Source organism: Hypomesus nipponensis, chromosome 6 (genome assembly GCF_054491055.1).
Source record: "Hypomesus nipponensis isolate SF chromosome 6, ASM5449105v1, whole genome shotgun sequence".
Lineage (NCBI taxonomy): Eukaryota > Metazoa > Chordata > Actinopteri > Osmeriformes > Osmeridae > Hypomesus > Hypomesus nipponensis.
This window is the reverse complement of record NC_140366.1, coordinates 7807456-7827006: the sequence shown is the minus strand read 5'-3', so window position 1 is coordinate 7827006 and position 19551 is coordinate 7807456. Positions and strand designations below refer to the sequence as shown.

At 41.6% G+C, this 19551-nt stretch overlaps 1 protein-coding gene across 2 annotated transcripts; it reads left to right on the top strand.

The window, feature by feature from the left end:
• The first annotated feature begins 459 nt into the window (after positions 1-459).
• On the top strand, positions 460-19444 carry itpk1a (inositol-tetrakisphosphate 1-kinase a). 2 transcript variants are annotated; one of them, XM_084700103.1, is made up of 11 exons: positions 460-584; positions 827-981; positions 5135-5159; positions 9846-9971; positions 10543-10660; positions 13473-13571; positions 13950-13990; positions 14876-15041; positions 16380-16447; positions 16686-16848; positions 18143-19444. In XM_084700103.1, exons 2-11 carry the CDS (start codon positions 887-889, stop codon positions 18397-18399), a joined length of 1158 nt encoding a protein of 385 aa, XP_084556229.1. In that variant the 5' UTR covers positions 460-584; positions 827-886; the 3' UTR covers positions 18400-19444. The 2 variants fall into 2 exon arrangements, with proteins under 2 accessions (XP_084556229.1, XP_084556230.1); XM_084700104.1 differs by lacking the exon at positions 460-584 and having other exon boundaries at positions 598-981.
• Positions 19445-19551: the final 107 nt, after the last annotated feature.

The following is a 19551-nucleotide window of genomic DNA, read 5'->3' as shown; positions in this document are numbered from 1 at the left end:
ATATTGAATCAAATTAGTTTGGTACTTGTTTTGGCATTATGACAAGGTTTTAATAGAAAAAAGATACCCCCAAGTCCTAAGACATTAACACATTTAAAAAATAAAAGGTAGAGAACAAAAAGTTTTACTGCAAAAAGTGTTGTTCATATGCTGAACTGTAAGGATAAAACAAAGCCAAATTACTATGAATTAACTAGGTTTTTCTTCCAAACTACACAGGAATACATGCACTCCATTTACCCGTTTGACCATTCCAGAGATCTCTCTCGCTCATTCCCTCACTCTCTCTGTCTCTCTTTCTCGCTCTTTCGGTCCGAATTTTTCAAGGGCATGCACACACCTTGGGGGGATGAAGTGTGTATACAAAGAACAAATGAAAGCTTCCAAATGGGACATATTGTCAGTCACTCACATTCTTGCAGCTAGCACGCGGTGCGTCAGAGGGCGTGCCAATCAGTGCATTTAAAACCATTCATTCAGTAGGCAACTTTCGGGTTTAACAGAGACTCGGTGCACCTTTTACACAACACTGTAGCTAACCAAGTGGGATTAATTTACAATGACTGTGAAGGACACAACCATGGGTAAGCCCACAATTAATATATCAGGGACTGTTTTGGGCGAGAGGGGGGTTCTGCGTATACCTAATAAACATCCCCGTGGATGTCCAACAGGATATACCTGAAGATGGGATGTTCTTGCGACAGTAGAGCCGACAATACATATTTTGCCAGAGTAGGCAATGTTCTGTCCTCATCAGCGATGTAGCTACTATTCCTAGTTTGCTTTCACATTGTCTTTAACAAAGTTATCTTTGATTTTTCAGGTTTGTTTTGAAGACACTTACGCCAGATTCACTTAACATCGTAACGAAACTTTCTCAGAGATGCAGACTTTCCTTAAAGGAAGAAGAGTGGGCTATTGGCTCAATGAGAAAAAGCTTAAGAGACTCAACTTTGTGATATTCGTCGAAATGTGCAGGTAAATTCAAATGAATGTTTGCTAATTCAACAAAACATGTACTTGGATTAATAATAGTGGCACGGGGTTAGTCATTCACACTGAAGTAACTATAGCAAACGCAGTTCAGGGTTGTCGGTTCAGTCAAGTGTTTTTTTAGCCTGTTCAACTTTAGTTCCGACATTGTTGAATAGTCCACATTAAATGGTTTTACTTCATAAAATAGACTATTTAAAGTGTCTAACTCATATCCTATACAAGTGTTTACAGCTTTGTAGCCTACATCTGAAACACAGAGCCTACAGACGGGCTATTTAAGGCAACATGTACCTCGTTTGATTTTCTTTTAAGTTACAAATTAATTTATTGTCACAGGTACATCTTTCAATGGCAATTTACATTCTTTACATTTAACCTATTTAAATGGTACTAACTTATTCACCTGATTGTCATACATAAAATTGCCAGGAAGACATGCCACAGCATTCAGAAATAAAGTTGCATCTGAATGTCATACATATTGATCAGGCAACTCTTCACTGTTCATAAAAAAACAAAACAAAAAAACAATCATCTCTAAAGTGTATGACTGAATCACTTTATGGTGTTATTTGTCAAAGTTCTTAAAACATTACAGTGAGTATTGCAACAAAAAAAGGATTGCTATACACTTGATGCTATAGATAATTGCTGGTCAAAGGCCACAAAGAAAAAAAAGGCTTGTCTCCAAAGACAGTTTGGGTACACTTGGTTTGAGTCCTTACAGGCTAGAGACAGCAAACAGTATGACTGTCATGCTACATTATGCATACCTGTTATCAAGCATAACCCCCTCAGAGGCAATCAATAAATTGATGTGAGTAGAGAGACCAAACACAAGTAACGGCATCAAGGTGCAACCATATATTCATAAAGCACAATTTAATACAAAGGCACTATCTGGTAGGCAACCAAATTACAATGCAAACACAACAATCTTCTGATTCTAGGCAGTGACACATCTAACAAAGCCTAATGCATCACTTTCAGTGATACTGGACTGAGATATTCTGTGGTAAAATTTTTGTCAGCATTTGCCTGTTACACTGTTCCGTCTGTTGTGAAGCAATACACAAGTTAAAGGTGAAGGTTGTGGTAAGCACTTCATCTTGTGATCCTGTTCTGAAACGTGTCTCTTCACATCATAAAAGTGAGTAAAGACATTGCAAGCAATCATAGGCTTGCTATTCAGCAAGAAACAGGTTTACTGCAAAGTATATCTACTCAAAAAAAACTAAAAATGTTTGTTAGTTAATTGGAAAATAAATGAATGTAGCAATAAAATAAGGCTTAGGGGATAAACAATGCTGGAGATAATTTCCTGTTATGTAGAGATCAAACCTAAAATCTTTTTACTTTATGGAGTTCTTGATCAATTAAACAAATACAGCCAAATATTATAATTATATTAAAAAGTGTGACTTCTGCACCAGACTACTGTATATCATGTGTTAACATTATACAGCTGACAGTTAAGAGGTCTTAAGAAATCTTAAAAGAACTCTGATGTATACTACATGCACCTGCAACAGATTCCACAATTTTGACCTTAACTTAACACACAAACTAGATGCATAGATTCTGAGAGACTTTCAGATAGACTTCTTCAGTCATAGTAATGACTCATGGTTCAAGTTCAAGTCTTTTATTGTCAGATGTACAGAACAACACAGGGTCAGACTGGACACTTTAATTCTTAGGAATTTCAGTCCTTGTTGTTGCCACCTGATTAATAATTACTTATTAATAGAATAGAAAAGACTTACTTAATTATTCTAAGAGGGGTCTTGAGGTGAGAAAAAAAGCCACATGTCAAATGATATGATATTATGATGAGAATACATTATACCAGCATTATGTAATCATAATAACAACAACAATCATAGTAATACTGTAATATGTGATGATATCATTGAAATAGCATTGGAATAAAATGAACATCAATATAATATACAACATGGATCAATAAGCTTATTTTATTTTCTTGTGATCTGGCATCAAATCAAGACTCGAACAAAATCACGTGACAGCATTTTTCTCTTGACTAGTTAGCTTAGCTAAACAATTCAGGGTTACACGTGTCTTCTGTGCTTTGGATGTAAGAAGTGAAGTCACATATACACACATTGTAGTTTTCTTACGGCTACCACTTATACCTGTTGGAAATAGGATGGGACATTTCACAATGTTGGCAAATAATACGGATAATAAAAGAAAACAAGCCTTCATCTTGCTGCCCAAAAAGCAATTTTTTGGTGACTTCCTGAAAGCACTTGAAGAGTGTGTGTTTGTGGAAGCTGCAGGACCACAGAGAGTTACATAACCTGCTGGGAGATCACAGGGGTGTATGGTAGACAAGAGCCATTGGCTCAGACTGCAGGAAATAGTTTGCACTCCAGAACAGGTTTTGAACATAATTGAAATAACAGGTTAGTAGGGTTGCATGTTCTATTTCTGTTCAGCCATTGCAGATCTGGTTTAGCAAGTCAGTGATGTTAAAGATGACCAGCTCCCATTGTCATGGTGTAACTAGAGGATTTACAGTTATGGCTTTAGCTTGCTAAATTAACTGTATTAGGACTGACGTAAAACTAATGGAATCTGAGCCACTCACGATAAATCAGTCAGGCTGTGTTTGAAGTTGTGTATTTATATTTAATATAAAGCTTAACCTTTGATATGAAGGAATTATGTTACGAACAAACGCTTGAAATGATTTAGACCACATTTTTGGCCCAAACAAGGACAAGTAGTATTTACATTATTTTCAGCTTGTACATGAGCTAGGACAAACCAGCAGTAGGCCTCAAACATGTACAGGATTGTGTATTTAGAGAAGTCTTGATTGGCAGGAGAATGATGCACCTTCCCCAAATTATTCAATTAGTCCACCCGTTTGATGAACACGGCCCCACTGACTTTCATGGAAATTGCACAAAATACCCATTTCTGTTTGTTTTGCCTGGAGTGTTTGTCACATCACAAGATAACTGACTGTATCCCTTTCCTTTTGGGTTTCCAAAATAAAGCTCGGAGGGTTTTCTGTGAAGGAATCTGACAGTATTTTTTTTTGTTGTGATCTTTAGGATTTATCTATTATTTGCAAGCAGTTCAAACTAACTACAATTTCCCTCTAAAACAGACCCTTTCAAAACCAGTTGTGGACTAGTGCATCACTGTACCTGTAAATGTTTGCGTGGTTTGTTGGGTTGCATACATCTAATGAGTTATTACAGATATGGTTTGGACAGTCAGCATGAGCAATGTCACAACTCACATTATGTAAATAAAGCTGGAGTCAGAGACTAGATCTAAACCAAAACTGTTTGATTATAAACATCCTCAGTGTGGCCACAATCCAGTAGAGAGCAGCCTTTAAGATTTAGGATTGGCCTTCAGGATGAGTTGAAACTGGAATCTGACAGTTATCAGTGCAAACATTTTTTGTCATGTCATTTGTTAAATACAATTAAAGTGAATATAGAAACTCCAAGTGCTCGAAAATTACGATTGTATCAACATTCCATTCAATTTTTGCAGAAGTAAGGTATTATAATGTATTATGCATTATGTGCAACAAAATTGAGTTATCTAAGAAAGATTGTGAAACCATTAACTTAAGCACTCCCCCTCTGTATCTATAAATGGGGTGTCTCTTACCCAACTGCATGTGTTTACTCAACACGCATCATCTATGTGTATGTGTGTGTGGGAGGGGGAGGGGGGGTGAAGCGGGAAGGTGTGGGTAGGGTTTTCTTGCACTGTATGAGTCAGCCAGCTCATTTATGAGTCTGACAATACCAATTATAGGGTTTCCTCTTACCAAGGTTATCACACAGGTCAACATACTTTCAACAACAATTCAATACTTTTGAATGTATCCAATAGAATTGTTATGCACAGTTGAAGACATTGATGCAAATGTACATTATTAGCAAATGTCTGTACTTGAAATACAAAAGTACTGAAATACAAGTACTTTGTGATGAAAAACTAGCTGTTCAAGGTGAAATTTAGTTAGGCCAGTAGTTGCTCTGATTTGTCAACAGTTGTGAGTTGTGTCATTGTGTACATTGTTTTGGTAAAGCAGGTGTTTATTAACCATCAAAGTTAATTGTTGATCCTCTCCCAACAGGTTACAAGGCATTGAAATGATCCAGGTAAGTTTCTTTATATCACCTTAATACTCCACCATTTCACCACTTAACATGTTGATATTTGCAAATCATTGCACAGTTCTGCTGCTCAACCAGATCAGCCATTCCCAAGCCTCAGTCATAAAAAGAAGCAAAGCCCTCTATCCTTGACCTGTGCCTAGCCTGGTTCATTGTCAGCTATACTGTACATATAGAAAAGGTACAGCCCTGAAATATCCAATCAGGCCCGTGATTTTGGCATAGCTAGTTTTATATGCCCCGGTCGCCATGCAGGGCGGTCGGCCAAATGACGTAAACATGTGCAAAGAGGTTCAAGCTGAAGGCCAGTGTGGAAAGAGTTGGTGACCTTTCCAATTGCAAGGGCCCTGGGGATGAACCGTATGCCATTAAAAATAGACGTTCCCATCTTCTAGGCAAACTACAAGAGAAAAAAAAAATGTGCATCCAACAATATGTTGGCATTGAGATGGGAAGCTAGTTTAAAATCTCCAATTTCAAAATGGTGTCCATGATGGTGCACCAACACTGGGGATAGGGGTGGGTGTATCCGTGCGGGGAGGTGAAGTTATCAAGACCCTTATGCCACATCAGTAGAGGTCAAATAACTGTGTAGGTGTTTCCATGTGTTCTGTGAGTAAACGATTAACATTGTAAACAGAACGACAAGTTTGGAAGGATGTATCTAGGATGTATGTGTCTAGAAGCATTTTTGTGGTGGCCAACTTGTCACACCAGGCATTGCTCAGTAAATGGCAGTGATTCATCTCAATATAGCAAGTATGCTGTGCGGTTTTGTGCAGTCTGCATGATGCATTTCACTGAATGTTACAATTTTGGTGGTAGAAAAGTGTGTACCATACTACAAACAACATGAGCACCTGCTTATGCACAGATTGAGCATAAAAACTTTCTCTAAGACAAGTATAAAAGGACAATTGATTGTATCTATCTCTCTCTATCCAACTATCTTATAAATCATAATCCCATGGAACCAAGTGATTACAAGATGTCAACTTTAATGATGTGAGGCTTTCAAGAGACCAAAAAATTCCTTACAAATAGAGGATGTTTCAAAAAACGTTAAACATTATCGTTTCCAACCTCACCTGCCCTCTCTCTTAGTCTCAGTAAGGTCCTCTTTTAATACCTTACAGGTGCTCTGCTATTACAATGCTATGCCATCAGTAGGAAAACAAACTATACCTGAAGACACTCTTTTCACTGCAGGCAAATATTCACCGCAAACTTCTTTTACATAATGAAGATGCCAAAGCTAGCTGAAAGAATGCTCCAGTAATGCCAATGTACCACCAGCTCTGCCTATGAATCCTTCCATAGAAATGATAACAGTGTGTTCTATAGCAGCAAGCCAAACGTTACCTAAAAGAGTTTCCCAACAAGCAGCCAAATGAAGATGTTCATTTCTGAGTTGGTTATTTGTAGAGAGGTGCGTTTGTTTTTGATGATTTTCTGTCCATTTGGAGTCACAAGGGATCCGTCCTGGGAATGGGCCCAAAGTCAGCACAGCCTTGTTTAAAGAAGAAGCACGTGAAGAAGAGAAGGCTTGTAGAGGGCTGCACGTTCTCTGTGTTTGGAACGGAATACAGCCTCACAAAGCCTGTAGTCTCACAAAGGAAAAGCACACACACAAGCAAACAAACAAATGCAGGCCCACAGACGCACAAATGGGGTTGCATGATTTTATAAAAAAGACACAGAAGTTGCAGAACGAGTTGCATAACCGACCAGTGTACTAGTAGTGAACGTTACAGTACAGTATGTGCGTTGAGGATAAACAATGTAGGTGTATGAGTCGATGAGCATACACCGTAGGCCTCCAGTGTGTATTCCTTGAATCTCTTGAATTCCTTGAAGTGGGTGCGTCCTGGAGGCCAGAAGTTCTTTCTGGTTGCCCTTCCGTGTTTCTGATGTACCGTGTTATCCTTGGACTGTGGTTCCTCTCTCCTCCCCTTCTCATCCTTCCTTCTCATGTCATGGAGTTGACATGTGCTCATGATCTATGACTCTGAGATCAACCCAGACATTCACTGAGGCGTGGGGGGGGGGCAGAACTGCAAACATGGTTGCATGTGTCGAAACGGCATGCAGTTCCATCTGATAACGTGCTGGAGCATGTCAGAACGTCTAGCCTCCACTGACACTATCTGCGCTCGGATAGAAACAGCACACTGATAAACCCTGTCACCAAAACAAGACAGGCTCTTTCCTATTGTTTGTTGACTGCATGTAGCACATACTTTACTGAGCAATACAATGATGTACGCAGACTTTAGCACATATTGTAAGATAACATAGGCGGACAATTGGCATTTACGGGGGTTGAGTATAAAGCAGAGAGGAAGTACACTTTGAGTGGACTGTTATGTCACAAGTCATACCAAGGCTAACCACACCCAGCCATAGGTCGCCCACACGAGACAGAATAAATCTTTTGTTAATCATCAACTAGTTGTAAAATGCTGTTCTATTAGAGACAATAATTACTCACACTATCAGTACACAGACTTGAGATAATGCCTATCCCTAATTTCTATAAATATAGTCTGTTCAGCTATCATTAGCAATATAACTTGTTACATTTTCTGTGTTTTTCCAAGCTGGCAGTATAGAATGAGTGGTCATCTTTTCACAAATATAAATTAAGTTATTTAAACTATTTCCCACCTATATAAAGAAGCATTTCTTGAAAAGACAAAATATGCCCTGACTTTCAAGAATTGTTATCTGTATTCGTACAAATACTCTTTGTGTTTATGTACTCTTTCTTGTTGTTCTTGCATGAACTGTCAAACATTGGCAGTGTCCTACCATTTTGCTTGTAATGCATCATACTTGGATACAACCTTTTATTTTTAGAAGGGTGTTACATGACAAAATAAATTGATCCCCATGTCATTTCAAGCTTGTTCATACCTTGTTTGTTGTCAGGGAGGTGTGACATACACTTTATAATAGCTTAACTCGAGTCAATTATTACTTCACAATTACATCCACACCCTTCAGTGTATGACCTCTCTGTTACTCTCTGTCACTCTCTCTTTGTCTCTCTCTCTTTGCCTCTCTCTTTGTCTCTTTGTCTCTCTCACTCTCTCTCTCTCTCTCTCTCGTTCTCTCTCTGGCTTTGAATCTATATTTCAAATGTCATTCATAGTTTGGTTGAAAATTATTTGCTGTGACATCACTGCCACTTGTTGCAAAACCCATGCACACACAGTATAGTGACGATGCACAATTAATCTGCCAGCTTAATATTTCTTAGGCCTGTCATTCGATCTCAATAAGAATCTCATAATGGCCTCCGTGTAGCATAATGGGATACCTGGCAAGGCGAAGCAGGTGACAAGCAGACCCAATAGAATGGTTGATTGTATGCAGATGTCACTTGATCGCCACTTACTAGTGAACTAGCAACATCAGTACAGGCCAGTCAAGGTAAACTAGCTAGCACAACAAGGACAACTGTGTTTAAAATAACATTACTTTCTTAGGAAAAGAAAGAGGGGGAGCACCCTGGCGTGCGATCATTGAACCACCATTAAATGATGTTCAACATAAACCAACAAGGAACAGAACCCACAAGATAAACATTTTCAAATGGGTTGTTTGTCGTTTTACATCCCAGTTCCTCAGAAGCCACCGTGTTTGTTATTGGCCTTCTGTTGGACCTTGTTTGTTTTAAGCAAGTGGACCGTGACAGTTTGAATGTGAATGTATATCTTTTCATAAACTCACTGTAAGTTAATGAGTTAAAAGTGCTCTGAAAGGTTTTATAATAGAATCCAAAGCACTTTGGCATTGGCTCTCACCATTCATCCTCTTAATAACCCCATTCATTGTTTCATAACAATGTATAATATACCCTATACAAAGTATATTTAAAATGTTCCTTGATTATGTTCTGGATATGTACAAGTGGTATCAGTATCATACAGCAGCTAAGCTGACAAGCTTTTCTAGCATGTTTTAACCAGAGACAACGTTGGTTAAGAAGTTCCAGACCCCTCTGCTCTAGACTCTTTGAAATCCTTGTCGGGAATCCCCTAAGGGTCCCCCATATTCCCTTCCTTCATCCCACAACTTGGTGGGTCTGCAGTCTGCTCCTATATTTAGTGACTGCGTTCACACTTTGAACCCTCTCCTCCCTAACATCATGATACAGTGTTCAATGCTGCTTTTCTTCCTCCCCGGGCTTGTGTTGGTCGCTTAAAGTCCCCTAGTTTTCAATGTGATGAACGTCCCACTGGCGTCAGCCTCTGAAGGATTGTGGTGGCTTCACCGTGAAAGACCCCCCCCACACACACATACACACACACACACACTCTCACTTTTGCAATTCAAACACTCGGTTTCACTGTTGGCGTCCATGGAAAATCAATCCTTCAGCTTGGAGTGTTTTGCCTTTCTAATTATTTATCTATTGCATTTTTTATAAACCTATAGGTACTGCAGTGTGATTAAAAAGGATGTGTTTAGTCGTATATTATTTGTCGGTGCTTCAGTGCGTGGTAAAGGATTGCCAAAACCGCCTCAGCTTTCAAAACCTCGATATTCAAAGCAATCGTTTTGTCAGTGTTTGTGTGAGGGCTTGCGACACGGATCTGTTGGTAATATAAGACTATTTTGGTCTCCTATGACCTAACTCCTCTGAAATGTCAATCTCATCCTCAGCTGGATCTTAGTCAGCCCCTGGAGGAGCAGGGTCCTTTTGACGTCATCATCCACAAGCTGACAGACCTCATCCTGGAAGCCGACCAGAACGATACACAGGCCCTGCTGCTCATGCAGAGTGTCCAGGTAAGCCTGTTCATGCGGAGGAGACATTCTGTTGTATTGTTGGATTTTGGTAACTACTGAACCTTAAAGGGATAGTTAGGTGTTCTTTTGACACAGTTAAGTCTTTGGTAGATTTTGGTAGATTGTATCACCTGCCCAGTCCCTAGTTAGGCTTAAACGACTGTCAATGGTAAAGTTAGCAACTCAATTTCACTGGCATTCCTTTCATTGCTTTGTATTCCCAGACATCTTGTAAACAGTATGCTCTCCACATGAAATAGTTTTGTGACCCATAACTCCTAAAAGCATTGCTCAATGTGTATTGTCAAGAAAAAAACAAAATTCCTCTCAGTCTTTTCCCCTCCTTTTATGGTTTTATTGATAGAGGACAAAAAGATAAAAACGTCCTCAAATTGTAAATACAGTATAAAACAAATAGGGATGATGAACTTTAATATTGATGTTACACATCCATCGAAGTTTATCTTCAAAAGTGGGATCAAAGCTTCATTTAATAACAGCTTTTTCCCCAGTACCTTGTACTGACAAAAAACATGTTGGACTGTGGTTCTTTTGTTTTTTCATGTCCCAGGACTATATTGATGCTCATCCTGAGACAGTGGTTCTGGACCCCCTCCCGGCCATCAGGACCCTGCTGGATCGCTGCAAGTCGTACCAGCTGATCCACAGGCTTGAGGACAGCATGGGAGGTATGGAGATGGGGCTGTCCTGGAACACACAGACACACAAACACACAAACACATTATTTGGGTGAAGAGCTGAACCTCGTTCAAGACTGTATCGAGATTATGGCAGAAGATCTACCATCACACTGGGAATTAGGGTATACACGCATACACCGACTGACCACAACACACACACCCTCAGCATCCTCATTCAGTATGTGTATGAGTCTGGACACACACTCTGATCCCCGTGGAAGAAAATCCAGGCAATTCCAAAATTACGGGGAATCCCTGTGTTGCCACCAGTGGCTTCATGAGCTGGCTCTCGGTTCCTCTTTTGTTCCAGCCTGGATGTCAAAACGCAGGCTCCATTTCGGGGCTTTCCGCTGGGGAAATGCATGGCTTAGAGTGGGTTTAGCCATAGCGTGTATGGAAACTGCCGACTGGCTCATCCTTTGTCCCGTAAGCATGGGGCACTCCCAAAACAAGGGCCAACGGGGATCAGGAATGGAGAGGTGTTAGCCAGCGAGATGGACCTGGGGCTGGATAGCTAGGAACTATGGCACCCGCTGCCATAGAATGTGGGAAATGGAGGTGTACGCACAACCCAAAGGTTTTTTCATATGGAAGTCCATGTGGAAGTCCATGTGGAAGTCCATGTGGAAGTCCATGTGGAAGTCCATGTGGAAGTCCATGTGGAAGTCCATGTGGAAGTCCATGTGGAAGTCCATGTGGAAGTCCATGTGGAAGTCCATGTGGAAGTCCATGTGGAAGTCCATGTGGAAGTCCATGTGGAAGTCCATGTGGAAGTCCATGTGGAAGTCCATGTGGAAGTCCATGTAAATAATTTACAGATGAATTGTAATTTACAATTTTAATTGTGATTAAATTCACTGATTCATCTAGAATTGACAGCAGGACTAGATATATCACCTCAAGTCAAAAGTTGCCCACTTGCCCTTTTTGCAAGCATCCCATAGTGCAGTGCAGAAGACCTGGGGTTCTCTGAGGTGAAATGTTTCTTGGCTCCGGACTTTGTACCGAAAGAAACAACTTTGCTTCGAGAGAGAAAGTGTGTTTTCTATGGGCTTCTGTCACCCCAGCAACCACTTCCATGGCAATTAGCTGAAACAGAGAGAAGGACCCTGGGAAAAAGCAGATAACCGCTCGTGCTTATGTAACTGGCTACTTGAATGGACTTACACACGCCTAAATCAAGCTTTAAAAGGAACATAGCGTAGACATTGCCGAGTCTACCTCTAACTTCTCAAGTGTCACAACATTAGGCCAAGTGAAAAGCTTTTGTGCACCTCTGCAGTCCTGTTCCAGACCTCCCCCACAGCCTAACTACTGTAGGCCCAAAGATCTTTCTGTCTGGCCTTTTAATAACTTCCCGCAGTCTTCATACCCTTGGTGGTTATTTAGCTAGGATTCTGTTTAGGCCTATTAGAGTAGTTCTGGCTCTTGGGGATTTGCTTACAAATGTTTATATGCTCATCCATTCTTCCCCCTCTCTTTGCTCAGTTTAGAGATTATTTACAAAAGGTCAGATCCGGAGTCATGCTTTAAATGCCAAGTCATCTCTTGAGGGGCAAAACCTTTGTTTCTTATCTGAAACGACCCTCAATTGGTAGATATGGAACACAGCCGACGTTGTATAGGATGAAGGATGGATAACGAGGCAGCCATAGTTAGGTGTGAGCAACAAGAGACCCAAAAAAGGACGATTCCAGAGATCGAATGATGGACTGTGTTCAGAATGTTTCCGTCTGTTTGGGTAGGTATGCATGTTTCAAAACGGGCTTGTCTGTGTCCTCAAGGATCAGGAGGCTAAGGCCACCACCTTGCTCAGTGACGTCACAGTGCCCGTATTGTTGTCAAACGAGCTGTGTGTTCTAGAGGGTCACGGTGAGCAAACATGGCGATGGCAGCCCATTGAATTGAGAAAATACGCGAAATAAAGAAAGAGAGAACCTGAGAATGAGGGAGGACTGGTAAATGTTGAGAAAGAGGATGAAGAGAGAGAGATCATAGACAAGCCACAGATTTAGAGATTATTTTGCTCAAGAGGAGTGTGCATCGCAGTGTTAATACCAGCTGCATCCTAGACATTGACTCAAAATAACCATCAGAACAGATTTGAGACCATAAAGGGAAGATATGCTTCTGCATGGGGGAGAGGGAGGGAAAAAGGGGAGTTAGGCAGTCAGCGTTTAAAGTGGGATTTAAACAAGCAAATTGTTGTTCATGTTGTGCTTCTATACACAGACACAGACACACACACAGACACACAGAAACACTCCCCTTTGTATCTCCAACAGCCTCTGGAGCCAGCCATAGGGTCACGGCTCGGCTGGCTCCATATTTTCGAAGAGCGTCAGTGAAAGATCAAAGTGTTGTTACGTCATCTCCGACGGGTGGAAGAAGCCTTTCCGCGTGGAGTTTCACATCCAAGTCGAATGTTGTTTACACGTTGTGGCTCTGACCTACGGCACCACATGGTCGTATTTCTTGAAGCAGGATTAGTGCTCCGGGTCACACGGTCCCCCCCCCCCCCCCTCCTCAGCAACGTGGTCATCTTACTCTCTGTGTTTCTCTCTCTGTCACCTCTCTCTGTCTCTGTCTCTCTCTTACTCTCCCTCTCTCTTTCTCTCTCTCTCTCTCTCATTCCAGCTTTCTCAATCTCTGCTTTTGTTCCTCTAACCTTCTCCCTCTTGTCATTCCGCTGCACGGTAGAATGAGCCACGCGCTTGGCGCCACATGCAAAGTTAGATCGGAAAACATTAACATTAATTAAGACGGTCACTGACCGGTGAAAATCTGATTCCCCCCCCAGATGACAGGCTCCGCTCTCCTCCCTTCATGGTCCTCACCAGCGAGTGTGGGGCTGACACCCTGCAGCTCCTGCAGAAACACGACATCACCTTCCCCTTCAGTAAGTTAGCACCCAGCTCCCCACTCTCTGGGGGAGGGTTTGCAGTTGCATTGGAGTATCTGTAATTACAGTGGAGTCATTTTTACTAAAGATTCACCAGACATTGATGTCACGAAAAAACAACATTGTATACTACTTGTTTTTTCCCCACCGTGTGGATGAATGATTAAGGATATTATGTACACTTTCAAAGAAGTGACTTTTGAAGTGCTTATGGTTGATTGAAAACGTTTTTATTTCAATTGCCGTAATTAAGAGGAATTGCAGTCTAAGGAGAGGTTATAGGAAATGTTTGGGTACAAAGTGTCATACTGTTTTAGCAGAGCATCCTAAGAGAGTAAACCTTTTAACATTTTGATATATTTCTTTCAACTACAGTTTGCAAACCGCGGGTGGCGCACGGCACAAATTCCCATGAGGTAAGCAACAATCTTTTTTCCCTAATCCTTTTTTATGCGACAACTTTGTCGGTATATCAAGATGAAGCCTGTAGCTTTCATTCTGCCCCATCGGACAAGAGAAAGACAACACCTCTGAGGAAAACAAGGTGACCTTTGACCCTTGGGATTGATTTAGGATTGGATCACCTCACCAATAGCTCACTACCCTATCAGACATTATGTCTCCGGATTATATTTTGTCCCCCCTTCATACGTTTTGCCAACTTCAATGAAAACAGCAAGGGCCTTTACTCATTAACTCCCTTTTTCTCGGGAAAGAATTGGATGGTTGTCGAGACCGATGTGTGTTTGAGTGTGTCACGGAACAAGGGATGGGAGGATGTGTCATTGGAGAGTCCGTTTACTGGCGAGTCGTTCGTACCTGGGTTTTATGACTGTGTACTTTAGGAGATAAACCAGTTCAGTTTGAGGTCTGGTTGGGTGTGACAGTACAGGAGGCCATAAAGGCCATTGATTGTGAAAGCTTTCAATATTGAGTTTTCAGCCCAGATAAGAGCACACCTCTTTGTCACACACGTTGTGAATGACCCCACGTTTTGTGTCACCTTTCTCTTATGTCTGACAGAGCTGTAAGGATAGGACTGAATGGTGTTTCAGTGGTGAACTTGGCATTGTAGCGATCTAAAGTATTAATGATCTTTGACATAAATGGAGTTGAATGATGAACAGCCAAATCTGGCTCAGGTTTTAGAATTAAGTGGTAGTTGAAGTTTACACAGATCAATACAAGTTTCGAGTCTGGCTATTTTCAACATGGCTAGCTGAGTGATTCTGTGGCGCCTAGCACAAACTACAATTCTGTTTTTTTATTTATTTATCCCAAGGCTGTTTCACTTTCCTTAGATGGCCATCATCTTCAGCGAGGAGGACCTGAAGGACATCAAGCCTCCTTGTGTGATCCAGAACTTCATTAACCACAATGCCGTGCTGTACAAGGTCTTTGTGGTGGGAGAGGCATACACTGTGGTGGAGAGGCCCTCTATCCGGAACTTTCCCTCCGGACCAGCAGGTGAGATAGGGAGTGCTAGTCTGCCCAACTCTATGACTCACTACAAAGCATCAAAGATCTCCATGTATGTGTGCCAAACACGTGTCTAAGTTAGCCTTGCATTCAAGTCACCCCGCGAAATACTTCTACTAATGACAAAGCTAGCATAATCTATTGTCCAGATCAGAAGATCAGCCTTAAGTGAGATAAAACCTGAATGGACTTAACTTTTAGAAACAGAGAAACCCAGTTAGCCTCTGGATACAGAGTGTGGATACAGAGTGTGGATACAGAGTGTGGATACAGAGTGTGGATACAGAGTGTGGATACAGAGTGTGGATACAGAGTGTGGATACAGAGTGTGGATACAGAGTGTGGATACAGAGTGTGGATACAGAGTGTGGATACAGAGCGTGGATACAGAGCGTGGATACAGAGCGTGGATACAGAGCGTGCATACAGAGCGTGGATACAGAGCGTGGATACAGAGCGTGGATACAGAGCGTGGATACAGAGCGTGGATACAGAGCGTGGATACAGAGTGTGGATACAGAGTGTGGATACAGAGTGTGGATACAGAGTGTGGATACAGAGTGTGGATACAGAGCGTGTGTAGGTGTAAAGGAGGTGTGTGCGTCTGTAAATGAACCCAAAGTCACATCGCTCAGACTAAGCTGTGAGCCACAGCTGCATCGTTCATTCCCTTATAAAGAAAACTGCTACGCAAACTGTTTATAAACACATATTCACTTTGAGCGGTCGGCAGCAGCCTGATTGGCATCCATAGGGACTTCCGAGACGCTCCGTTTGGGCCCCCCCCCCCCCTCCTGAGGCCCTCCCTTGTTCCGTGTCAGTGTTTGTGTTTCATCTCGGGCCACGTGTTTGTAGACGGGATCCGTCTCCCCGGTTCAACTCGCAGGCGCGCCTTCGAGGAGTGTCGTCACGGCGGCAGACACAGCGAAGCGTCGCCAACGCCCGCTCTGTCCGGAGACGGACAAACTGCTCTCTTCCGCCCCCTGTTGGGACATAGCTGAATTGTCTTAGGGAGTGATGACTGAGGAAATGTACACATTAGGGACTGACTTTTTGTTGAAGACCTAAATAGTTGTTCTTTCAAGTACTAAATGCCTTTGTACCAAGTAAGCACAAGGTATATATCTACATATATATATTTTATGATCAAATGACTTGTAACGTCTTTGGCTTGTTATGTCACCATAAAGGGCTTTGCGAGGCCTGCATAAATGAAGTGGTTCTTGCACTTGAATTTGGAAAGTCCATTTGAATGCATCTTTAGTACCATTTCAGTACAGATGTGTTTCCCTCTAAAGCTTCTTGTTTGGGAATTCTGTCTTTCAGAGAGAACGGCGATCTTCTTCAACAGTCACAACGTGTCAAAGCCAGAATGTGCCTCTGACCTTACCTCTGTAAGTATCTACAAAACGTCTTGTAAATACATATTGTCGTTAAATTTATTTGATATAGTCATATCGATGTGGGACCGAAATGTCCCCTTCATGCTTTGTTTTTAATATGCTCATTGATTGATGTGGTCACAAATCTTTGGTTGACGTTGCCTTTGTTTTTCGGGGCCCCGGAGATGAAAACCACAGTTGGAGAGAATGGAATAGTCAGGAACTGACCGCAAGTTTGTTTTTTTCTCAGAGAGACAACGCCGAGGGTGTGTCCAGACGACCCAAAGATGATGTCATCAGGGAGATCTCCAGGTGTCTGCAACAGACCCTAGGTGTGTCGCTGTTTGGTATCGACATCATCATTAGCAACCAGACAGGCCAGCACAGTGTCATTGACATCAACGCTTTTCCAGGTCAGTACTGCTACTTGAGGTAGTTGATACTTAACTGATGCACAAACAAGGTTTTTTAACAGTACACCTGTCACAGCACTGGAGCTATGTTGGTGTACTGTACTTCAAACCACTTACATAACAAAACAGGTTATTGGTGAATTGGGAGTTAGGTCTGTAGTGGCCATTTGAATTGAATTTATTTTGAGGCTTTTTCACAAACCAGAACTCGCCACTAATTGTGTTTTAATATTGTAACTCTGCTGTGTGAGAGGTCAGCCGTACAGACTGTTTGGCTTATTCTGCAAAGCTCCACAAGGTGGCGGTGTTGAGCCTGATGGACGAGCTCAGGATGAGGTCACGCTGCCAGAATGTTCTCTGTTTCACGTCCAAACACCAGGGAAGGACGGCATGACTGTGTCTGAGTAATACACACTTTCATTTGCTCTACTCTGAGAGAAACAAGTTGTATATACTCTGTCGAATTTGATATATTTGTAGGATATTTACTTTAAATTAGTTTAAAATAAGTATGTAAATTCATATGGTAGAGGGGACGTTTACTCACAGTAATAATAATAATATTTTTTTGTATTGACAATGTGCCTTTCTTGCACTCAAAATACTGCCATAGCAACGTTGTTGTTGTGTTGAAGTGCCAGTGAGCTTGGCTTTGTGATGTGGATTTTATACTCTCTTGACCTTGCTGAGGTAGACACACACATACACTTCACATGATTACTAAACACTAAACCTCTCCCATTACCATGGAGACGGTTTGTTTCCCACCGGTGGGTGTTCACAGGCGTCACTTGTTTATGTCACGATAAGATCACAAGTAGTCTGCTATCCTTCCAATCACCGACATGGCTTTCTTAAGCCTCTGTCCTTTCTCTACTCAGCATGATCTGTGTGCTTGTCATTAGCCCAGAGAGAGATAGCAGTCTCCTGACAGGAAATTACAGAGCAGAAATCCCCTATAATAATACATTATGGTCATCATGAACCCTATCTGGTATAGACATCTAAACTTCAGTGTTATGGGTTTCTAGGTAACAAAGGGAATGGATGTGTGTTGTTGTGGACTCCTGACTTTGGAGATGTTTAACAGTCAAGAACAAAGAAAGTTTTGAGCTTCTGCTGTTCTGTTTCCTGAATGGTTCCAACCTGCTCTTGGTTTCACACATACAGTAATTAGGCTGTACATGCTGTTGTGAGAAATAGCCCAACTCTGTTCTCTTGTGCGGATAGTCGCACACAACCTCATTCTGTCAATATCCTCATTCGAAAAGCACCTGTGTGTTTCCCTCCTCAGGTTACGAGGGCGTCCCCGAGTTCTTCCACGACCTGCTCAGTCACCTGACCAGCGTGCTGAAGGCGCAGGCGTCGGAGAAAAACAACCCCTGCGGGAAACCCTGCGCGCTTCTGGAAAAAGAGGCCGGCTCCCGCTTCGCCGAAGGCGACGGCGTCAGGAGGGGCGCCCATCAGGGAATGGGGTGTAACTCGGAAGTGCCGGCGAACTTCCAGCAGCACTGCGTGTCAGCCATAGCAACCAAAACCTCCTCGCACTGATCCAAGTCTGTTCTCCTTCTGCTAGGACAGACACGTCATGTCACATGATCAAACCAATTAAATCTTTCTGATTGCGAGGAGAAGACGACTTCAGAGGGTAATGTCCTCTGGTGGTTTTGCAGACTGGTGTACTGTAATTGTGTTCTTGGGGATGTAGTTCTGGCTTACTGGTGATGTTTCCCTTTTTTGACTTGTGGGAGCCTATATCCATGAGTGGTCCTTACAAGTGAATCACTGACTGAATACATGTTTGTTGACGTGTGTGTGTGAATGTTATGAATGTTACATGTTCTGTTTGATATGTTCTATTTGTTTGCGGGTGTGTGTGGGGGGGTTGGTAAGACCTTTCTATTCTATCAAGTGCTATGTGTGCATACTCAGGTTAAAGTTTTTTTTATTAAAAAGCTTGAAGGCTTGAAAGGAGGTATCTCTGCCTCCCAGCGGCATCGAGAAAGCCTTTTGCTGAAGTATCGGCAAGCTCTCAGACAGACATACCTCCACTGTGACTCTCCTAAGAGTTTTTTTTTTACTTGGATATACAAAGACTATCACCACTCTATGAAATCATTAGTTCTCCATGAAACGTAATTCAGGGTGTAGGCATGTTTGAGCGGAAAATATATGTACTAATTTATGGTGAGTTGGGGAATAACCTGCTGTCAAATAATTTTTCTGAACAAATGCCTTTGAACAAATTGTGTGTTTTGTGAATGATAAATGTACATTGTGCATTGTGGATAATGTACATCCACATAAATGTATGCAGATGTATTCATTCATTCGATCTCTATACAGGGGTATATAAATATACAAAAGACCAAAGCGGCCTTTTTAACATGGGTTAAACTTTCACTTAACCTATCTTGACAATGTTATTGTGCTTTCACAGGAACAAGTGAGTGTTGAATGTATGTACAGTATAAATAGCTGCATATCAATTAATATATTATGTTGTTTTACCACAATGAGGTGTTTTGTTTCTAATTATACTTTGAGAAATATAATCAATATTGAGAATTCTGAAATAAATCTCACATCTAGATTATATTAGTGAATCTTTACGTTTATGTTGAGAATACTATTTTCTGTATATACTTCATAGAATAGTATTTCATGGAAGGAGCAACTTCAATTCTTGTGGGTTCCCACTCT

What these genes read in the sequence shown, in the direction of transcription:
- itpk1a (XM_084700103.1), top strand. Translation starts at nt 887, where the DNA reads ATGCAGACTTTCCTTAAAGGAAGAAGAGTGGGCTATTGGCTCAATGAG. An exon ending in CTTTCCCTCCGGACCAGCAG is followed by an intron (nt 15,042 to 16,379) that starts GTGAGATAGGGA and finishes TCTGTCTTTCAG; the next exon opens with AGAGAACGGCGATCTTCTTC. An exon ending in TGACATCAACGCTTTTCCAG is followed by an intron (nt 16,849 to 18,142) that starts GTCAGTACTGCT and finishes TTCCCTCCTCAG; the next exon opens with GTTACGAGGGCGTCCCCGAG.